Below are 9,255 nucleotides of genomic sequence, written 5' to 3' on the forward strand. Positions count from 1 at the left end.
AACCCTGTGGCTGTGGAGAGAGATGATATTCTGTATATCAAGTGTATGAGATATCCCACCTCTATATAACCATAACCCAAAAAGATAAATTTTAAAAAAATAAAAATAAAAAACCTTGACACTTTGGCTGCGTTTGTTTCGACGGTAAACGCTTTCAGGAAATTGTTTTTCACGTTTGCGGGTGTTTGGCAGGTGCTGAAATTTTAGTCAAACGGAAAATTAGCATCAGTTGACTGTAAATTACTGCCTCCCACCCGGAAATGATTTTCCATTTGTATTTTACCTTCAATTGGTTTCAGTCCTCATTTTCCCTCTCGGCTTCTCGCATCGTTAGTCACTCCAGACAAGCTCCACTCCCTGCCTCAAGCCAGTCCGAGCTTCACCTCCGTCCGACGAGCGCCGCCACTCTCCCACGGTGAGTTTCCTCCACCGTTTCTCACAGTCTCCTTCACACACCAAACGACCCACACCTCCGGCCCACTCGACGAAACCTCACCCACACACCTCCGATCCCCACACACCTCCGGTCCACTGGACAAACCCACACCCACACACCTCCGACCCACTTTACCAGCCCACCAACGGCGCGAGATCACGCCATGACCCACCGCGAGATCGCGTCATAACCCAGATCGCGCCGTTGCACCCTGGCACTGCGATCTTGCGCAGTCGCACCCCAGCACCGATTGCGCACCCCAGCACCGATTGCGCACCCCAACATCGATCGCGATAGCGCACCGCAGCATCGCGATCGTGCCGACGCACCCCAACCCTCGTGATCGCGCCAACGCACCCCAGCCTTCACGATTGTGCCGTCGCACCCCAGCCTTCGCGATCGCGCTGCCTTCGCGATCCTTGATCGCGCCTCCTCCTTCGCGATCCCGCCGCTTCTCTCTCGGATTTTATGATTTTTTTTTGTTTGGGTTTTGTTTCTTTTGTGATTCTACTGAGAAATGATGATAAATATTTGTTTGGAAGTTGAGAAAATGTGAGCATCAAGTAAAAAATGTATTTTCTATAATATTTTCAAGATCACAACTAAACACCTGAAAATATTTTCCAAAGTATTTTTTAAAATGCCACCAAACACCTAAAAATATTTTCCTTTTCGGAAAATATTTTCCTTTCTTGAAAACATTTTCTGGAATTGCTTTACTGTCGAAACAAACGCACCCTTTGTTTGGTTGGAAATGAGGGAAAAGAAAGGATTGCTACTCTTGTATGTGTTTGGAAATAGGGAAGGAAAGACAAAATAAAAAAGAAGAATCACTTTGTTTGGTTTGCAAGGAAGAGAAATGAAAAGAAAAATATTTGTTATTTATTTAACTTTTTATACCCTTATGAAGTAAAAATAGGAATACAAACTAATGGAGAATTTTTTAATTTTCAAGCACTTCTAAGTCAAACTTTGTTGCTGCAATTTTTTATAAAAAAAAAATTGTGTTTCTCTCAATTTTTGCCCAAATTAAGCAGAAATGAGAAACTAAAGTGTGGGCCCAAGTGATTCAATTTCTTCCTTATTTTTCTTCTCTCTTGCTAGCAAAACAAAGGAAATGTTACTCTTTCCTTCATTTATCTTCTCTTCCCTCCTATTCCCCATTTTCCAAACAAAGTGTAAAAACTTCTAAGGGGATGATTGGGGTAACAATCTTCTAGAGTTTTTAGAGTAAATATGTCGTAAAATGTTTAAAATTATATCCATCTTTTTGGAAATAAATGGCTGAATTTTGCCCAGTTAATAATTTAAAGAAATATTAAAGTGGTGATAATTAATATATATTTGAATTTTGATTACAAGGTAGATACTAATCCACTTATTTCAATACGTAATGTATAAGATTTTAATTGCCATACTAGAGTTACTATAAGAATTTTAGAGAATGATAGTTTCTCTCCAAATCCTTCAAACTCCCCCCCTCCCATTTTTATTGGATGTGAATTTTGGCAAATCCATCAATAGCTATATCATCAATCAAATGTTTAAATTTCAAGTTTTTTATAGTCTTAAATTGTGCATAAAAACTACGTTTATTTATCAAATAATAATTAATATCTAATTTGAACAAAATTTGACATGTATGTTAAAAACATAAAGAACATGTAATCAAATAGCTAGATTTTCAATATATATAATCATGTTAATTTATTTTTTAGTTTGGACTCGAGAGAAACTTTGTCCTTTATAGAATCTTAATATATATTACAACATCTTGTCATATAATGGTATTGGTAGTTTGGTACTTATGCGCACTCATGTGAGATTGTGAGAGAATTGTGTAGAATAATTTGTCCTACATACCCACTAAAATTCATTTCTCCTCCATCTACACCCAATTCCAAAGGGGGTGATATCTCATTCAATTGTCATATTTCTTCTAGATTAAGTGAGATTCACTGGTGTGTATCACACATCTTGATGTTGAGAGGAATGTTGGATTTAATAATTTAATAATTTTCATTCTTTATCCCAGTTCTATTTTTTAAATTATAAATGCTTATTTATATAAAAGCCTAGATGTAATTTTTTGTGTATATATTTCTAAGAGCCTTTTACTTGTTGACCAAGATGATAAATGATTCCAATTTCCAACTAATAAATGTCTTATATTCAAGAATAATCAACTGAGTGTTCTTGTTAAGCTTAACTGCCATTTTAGTCAATTTAAAATTTGAAGGTTTTGGTTCCTTTCTAACAAGAATAATGAATTTAATTTTGGGTCTCAAATTTTATCAAGGCTAGGCTGGTTTGTGCTAAGAGAGAGAGAGACCTACATGAACAGAGCTTAAACCATCTCCAGGGCCATACTAGACAAGCTAAATGATAGGGCTTCAAGGCATACTTGTTTTTCTACCCACACTTTCTTTCTAATGATTGTTGTGTTCACTCTGAAATACTTTACCATTCAGCCCAAAAATACCCATGAACCGCTTGAAAATAAAAATGCAAACTACTACATAAATATCATCAAAACTACAAAAATGAGTCATCTTCAAAAAAGATTTTTTATAAAACTATATCATTTTTCTATGTTTTGGTAGTAACCTTAAATAAGTCAAAAATAATCTCCTCCTTTTTCTTATTTAGTTATACTTTTTCTGTTTATCAATGATAGTTTTCTTTTCACTTTTTTTTTTTTTTTTTAACTATCAAATGCTGAAAAATGCCAAAAACCATCTTCGCACAATTTTTCAATGAAACAAACGGAGCATAAAATACATTGGACATCAGACTTCTTTGTTGCTATATATAAGTACAAACAAACAGTGCATAAGTATTATGGGTTAGTAGCATTGACCACTTTCTTGTATGAGCAAGGCACGGTGTTAACATCACAGCAAAATAGAGGATTACATTGGGCATCAGACTTCTTTGTTGCTATATACAACATATGATTAATCACCTAAAAAACACAAAATACAACTTACAACACAGGACTAAGTAAAGAAGAAGGTATGTACGAGTACAACAGTAACCTCATTCAAACAATGGAGAAAAGTGCGGAGTGGAGAATATTGAACAAGGAAAATACTTCTTTTCAATTCCCAACATCGAAGCACATGTTGGAATGACTAGTGCTCAAAACCACTCCACCATACATTCCGGGTAGAAACCTTCATCGGCAGCAATGGAAGAAAGACTTTGTAGTTCTTTCTGAACTTTCTGCCTCTCATAAAACACTGAGCATGCTAGTGAAGTGCACTTGACTCCACTTTCCACAACCCAGTCACCGCCTCCACAATGTTGACAAATAGCAACAAGGTGTTGCATCTCTTTCTCCAATTTTGAAGTTCTTCCAATCACAACTGCTGCAACAGAAGCTCCCTTTCGCAAACATTGATTGCAAATATGGGCTGATGCCTGGACCAACTCACCACAAAGTATACAATGTTTTGAGAGATAGTAATAATCAATTCTGGTTCGTTGTGCATTTGGAGCAAAGAAGGGGTGTTTAGCAAAGGCTTCCCTGACTGGACGGGGCATCTCTATAAACCACTGGTTCAAGTCAGCTCCAACAAGTCCAAATACCCGCTGCAAAGCAGGGATTATTTGTTTGTTGATGTGATATAAATCATTTAATCTAAAGGGGGAATCCATTGCCAAAAGTTCCAATGGATCCACAACCATATCAATGAGGGGGGCCCCTCGCTCCCCATGGATTACAACATAAGGTATTCGCTCTGCATAGCGTGGTTCTGCCCTTGGATCAGCTCTCATCACTTTAGTGGCCACAATTGCTGCTGGTGGGAGAGATGAAGAGCTCCTTGTACAATAGGTACCTAATCGAACCTCCTTTGTAAAAACAAAATCCTGATGAGAAACCTTGCCAGATAGAATCTGGGTCCATTGGCGCTGCAAATATGCTTTAAGTTCAGAAGTGTTCTGATGTTCAAAAAAGAGTCTCAACGACTTCTCCAGTGTCTTGGAAACAGCTCCACATGTATCCCTGCGTACTATCTCAATGCCTTTAGCATCAACTACAAGTTCAGACTGTTCTGGGCTCTCATAACTGTAACCAACATAGCGTTTCTTAGTAAGAAGGAAGCATGGATGATATAATTTCTCCATTTTCAAAGTGACTGGGTTTGGATTCATAGCAGTGATTGCAGAGACAATCTCATTCCCAATTCGAAAAGACTCTTTGACCGTGCATCCTTTGAGGAGGACAAACAAGCTGTCAGTATCACCATAAATAACTTTAGCTTTCCACTTATCATGTGCATTCACAAATGAAATTGCCTTTTCAAGAGTACTACAGCCACATTGAACAATATTGTCTGCAAGCTCTGCATAAGGCATGCGACCACTAAATCCAGCAGCTGTATAGCCATATGTTACATTTGCTATCAGCTTCAAAGCAAGCTGTCTTGCATTAAAAATTCGGTGAAGAATTTTTTGCGAGGGGGACAATCTTTTCATAGCTTGTTTCACCATTATTCTAGTTGATAATATTTCCTCTAATAAACGGGGCATTATGGCTTTACGGACCTTTGAAGATACATACATAACACCATTTGGAGCAAGTAATATCTCATTTTTCACTCACTTTAGAACAGAAGGATCTGGTGAAAATGAACTAACCCCAAGTGTATTTGCCTTTGAAGGAGCAACTTTTCCAAGGCATGTAGGAAAGTAAAGATTGTATGCAATTATCATCGAAGGATAGTGAGACTGAAAATCAAGAACAACAACCGGATCTGCATAAAATCCAGACTCTGGTTCCATCACAAGTGGTAGGCATTCCATTGTGGGTTGAGAAGCAACCCGTTGACTTCCTGGGGATATAGCAAGATAATTTTGTGTATGTGCCAATCTCAGAAACATGGATTCAATGCGGTTTTGTGAACCTCGAGAGAGAACTGAGAAAAAGTCAATGCCAAACACACGAGCAAGTTTTGATGTTCGATTTATCTGCAAAAACACATATCAAGATAATTCAAGCAGGAACTTACAATTAAAAAAAGAAAACCCATTAAATTCAGAACTAAGAATATCAGAAAGACTTTGGTCAACACAATAGAAGCTCTAACCAGGCTAGGACATGACAAATACACCTCTATCAAGACAACAATGCATGACTCAACCGACAAAGTTTGGTATCCTACCATATCAAGTTGGTTCATTATCTCAAGGTTCAATCTTGCTCTTTCTATAAAATACTCTATACATCTAAATCTTCCTCGTCCAGGACCACAAGAAAACCATTTTGTCAGTACTTTGTGACAAAATGAAGGAATTTTTCGCCTCAGCACAGCTTCGGCTACTGCTCCAACTGTGTACATATTAAGCTTAACTTCACCATGCATCAATCGCCATACATTCAAGACAATTCTACCACCAACATGAACACCACTAGCATGAGTTCGACCCCATTCATCCTCAATAATGGCATCTTCTAGTATGACAGGATCAGTATTTAACCGTTCAGGAATTAAGTTATCAAAAATTCCTTTCTCAGGAATATCTAAATCTCTAGCAGCTATCTTGGTTTCAGATGGTGTTCGAGATATGTTATTGAGTAAACCTATACCAAGATGTGAAGCCCTTTCTGCCAAAAAACCAAGAGAACCACCTTGAATATCCCAACCCATTATTATATCTGGGTCAGATGAACAGACAATCTTCATAAAGTGACTCAATAAGTACTTCTCCTCAGTGAAAACCAACATCTTGCAGGCAGATATTCCATCTAGAGTCCTGCAAATAAACGAAGATTATAAAAAGCAACTAGGAAGCCATCTTCCATAAAAGAGAAAATAATGAAGGCATCAAACAATGTTTATGGCATAGGCCACAAAGTAGCCCAAACCAACTGTAACATTCCAAGAGGCAGCAACATACATAGTCAGGTGCACAACACAACATTTAAACAAGTTATTCCAATTTTATGCTATAAAATGTAATGAATATAAGGAAAAAAATGTGTAAGAATAGTCCACCTAAATTTAACTCAAAAACCAAAAGCGATCAACTAGTAAAAATTACAAGCGTGTACACACACATAGTACCATCCATGTTATTTAAGGAACATTCAAGCAAGGTGATACATAAGAAAGTAACAATAGCTGTGACAGCTGTATGAGTTCTCCTCATTCTAATTGATTGCCCCCTTTTCCGCTTCTTTTACAGATGGATAATAATTTTATTAGGCTAGAGAAAAAGAATTAAAAGGAGTGGAAGGAAAAAAGATCTTCATCAAAGTAATAGGACGGAAGATACAAAACGGAAGCAGCCCCCTAGCCTTCAAATTAAAGAGAAGCAACAAACAAAACACACTTTGTTGTGGTGCTAGAAGTTATCTTCTTATCTTATTCCAACATTAAAAAAAAAATAATAATAACAATCTTCTTTCCCTATATTTCAGTCCATTGCAATAAACATGAAGATGTTTGGCTAAAATGCACCAACCCCCATCCAACTTTCACCAATATTTACGGAAAACTTTTATTTTTCTCAAGGGTATGGGCATGGGTATTACCCTTAGGTGCCCTTAGTGGCCATGTGACATTCACATGGTCACCCCCCATTCTCAATTTGACTTGAGAGTAACAAAATAAAAAACTCTATTTGCACCTCAGTCAGCTTTTGGGTAAAATTGACTGAAAATTTAGTTCAGTGGGCTTAATTTTATTCTTTAACTATTAAGTTAGCTATACACCTAGTATACTGTAAACCCAGGATCCTACCCTTCACCCATTCTTACATGAGAAGGGAGTGACATTGAGCTAGAGTTCATTGGCACTAGTGAAAATTTGAGGGCTATAAATGCATTTTAATCAAAAGGTTTGTTACTATTCCATTCTCTTATGTTCACATTTCCAGCACAATAAATAGAACATATGAGTGGATTTTTCAACTTGCAAACCAGACCTATCAACAAATGTCCACATTACAAAAATTTAAAACATCAAGTCACACTCAACACCAAAAGAACAAAGGACAGAAAAATTACATGAAATCTCGATTGGATTATCGGCAACCATACCTCTTAAAAGCTTCAGTTTTACTACGCAAAAGCACATAAACTTCAGGAATGGAATCCGTATCATTCTAAATAGCGAGAGCTATGACATTAATGGCATCAAATCGAGGATCAGGTCTGAGATCTCCTCTAGATTCTGCTCGAATCCATTCCCATTATAAAATTGTAAGGGAGAATTTATAGAAAAATGATTTTATCCAAAAGTAATAACAAGCATAAATAAAGTTCTAATTATCTGGTTATAGAAAGCAACAAAAGTGGGAAAAAATGATTCTTAATCATATGAATGAACACACAATATAAGTCTCAGTATATACCAACACATACCACAATGGATTCATAATCCAATACATTTCCTAAGGAAACAGAGAGACCGTGACTAATTTTTCAAGTAGATATTGAAAGTTTCCTTACTCCAGTGATACACAAAAGTTATACCAATTAAAAAAAAAAAATCTAATTCATAAATTTTTGACAATACATAATTTGGTGTCTGTTTGGGAACAACTTATCTAGCTTTTTTCTGAATTTTTTTGGCTAAAAGTGTGAAAAGTATACTTGTACTTCAAAAAAGTGAGAAAAAGTAAGATTTTAAAAAAGCTAAACTTGATAAAACTACAAAATTTTTTTTGATAGGTAAGAAGACTTTTATTGAAAAAATTGAACATCATGTTCACGATGGTGAGCACTTTGAATAAAAAATAGATACAATATAATCAAGAACTTAAGGAAATATAGACTAAAAAATCAGATAAAGAAATACAATTCGTACACCCCCAAATACAAGCCCAAAGAAACAAAGTACCAAAGAGTAGAGATTTTAGATGATCTAACGTTCTCTCATTGTCTTCAAAAGTGCGGGTATTGCGTTCCTGCCAAACTAACCACATTAAATTTGAAACTACAAATTTAAAATCAGAGGTAGTGAATTCATCACTAAACAACTTTAGAAGGAAAAGGAAATGTACTATTATAATCCTGAAAAAGGCCAAGAGCCAAAGCTTTTCTCACTAACTCTCCCTGATCTTGAAATACTATCAAGTTGACTTGACAGTATTGATGTTGGCAAAGGTAAGATGGTGCTATAATTTGGTACCAAAACTAAACTGATTTAGGATAATGTCATATTATTGTCTGAATGACCAATTTCCAAGTGCTAAGAGCATGAGAAAGTATGAGCTCCCTACTTAAAAAGAACAACCTTCAAATGCAAAGTATATCATAATCGAATTGTAAATATTTATGTGTACAGAAATATGGAAGAGTATTTTGAATAATCATGTAAAACATTAAGCATACAAACCAATGGGAATGTTCACCAAAAAACATAAAACAAAAAAAGCCATGGGAATTTAGGTTTGAGATAACATATCTTTTGAATATAATTTAGAAACGTACATCTAGTTTTGCAAAAATATCAAACATAAAAATTATAATAAAAAAAGTAGTCCAATACCTCTATACTTAACAATGTCAATTGTTGTCCACCACCAACGCTTGCAGGGTCTTGAAACCCACTTTGACTAAGAGGAGTAGGCTTTGATTTCCCATCTGAGCCTGAAATTTGAGACATGTCATGCGAGGAATCAGAGCATGATTTTTCTTTTGCAATACCTCCTCCACCCTGGATTATTGTCGTCACCCCATCACCAAATGCACTCCTTTCTGCATTAAGGTTTCTGGGGTTTTCATGATACAAACGATCCAAAATAGGCTCCACATGAGATCCAGAACCAGATTCAGGCATATCCTTGTCGGAACTATCAAGGAAAAA

General features: G+C 36.2%; 1 protein-coding gene across 1 annotated transcript; it reads right to left on the reverse strand.

Annotated features, from left to right (window-relative positions):
* Positions 1-3,341: 3,341 nt before the first annotated feature.
* Positions 3,342-9,255, reverse strand: LOC142626865 (DNA polymerase zeta catalytic subunit-like). Its single transcript, XM_075800573.1, has 4 exons — positions 8,938-9,255; positions 7,485-7,617; positions 5,605-6,196; positions 3,342-5,410 (listed from the first exon to the last, which is right to left on the reverse strand). Exon 4 carries the CDS (start codon positions 5,003-5,005, stop codon positions 3,578-3,580), a length of 1,428 nt encoding a protein of 475 aa, XP_075656688.1. The 5' UTR covers positions 5,006-5,410; positions 5,605-6,196; positions 7,485-7,617; positions 8,938-9,255; the 3' UTR covers positions 3,342-3,577.

Source organism: Castanea sativa, chromosome 3 (genome assembly GCF_040712315.1).
Source record: "Castanea sativa cultivar Marrone di Chiusa Pesio chromosome 3, ASM4071231v1".
In the NCBI taxonomy this organism is placed as follows: Eukaryota; Viridiplantae; Streptophyta; class Magnoliopsida; order Fagales; family Fagaceae; genus Castanea; species Castanea sativa.

What these genes read in the sequence shown, in the direction of transcription:
- LOC142626865 (XM_075800573.1), bottom strand. Translation starts at nt 5,005, where the DNA reads ATGTATGTATCTTCAAAGGTCCGTAAAGCCATAATGCCCCGTTTATTA.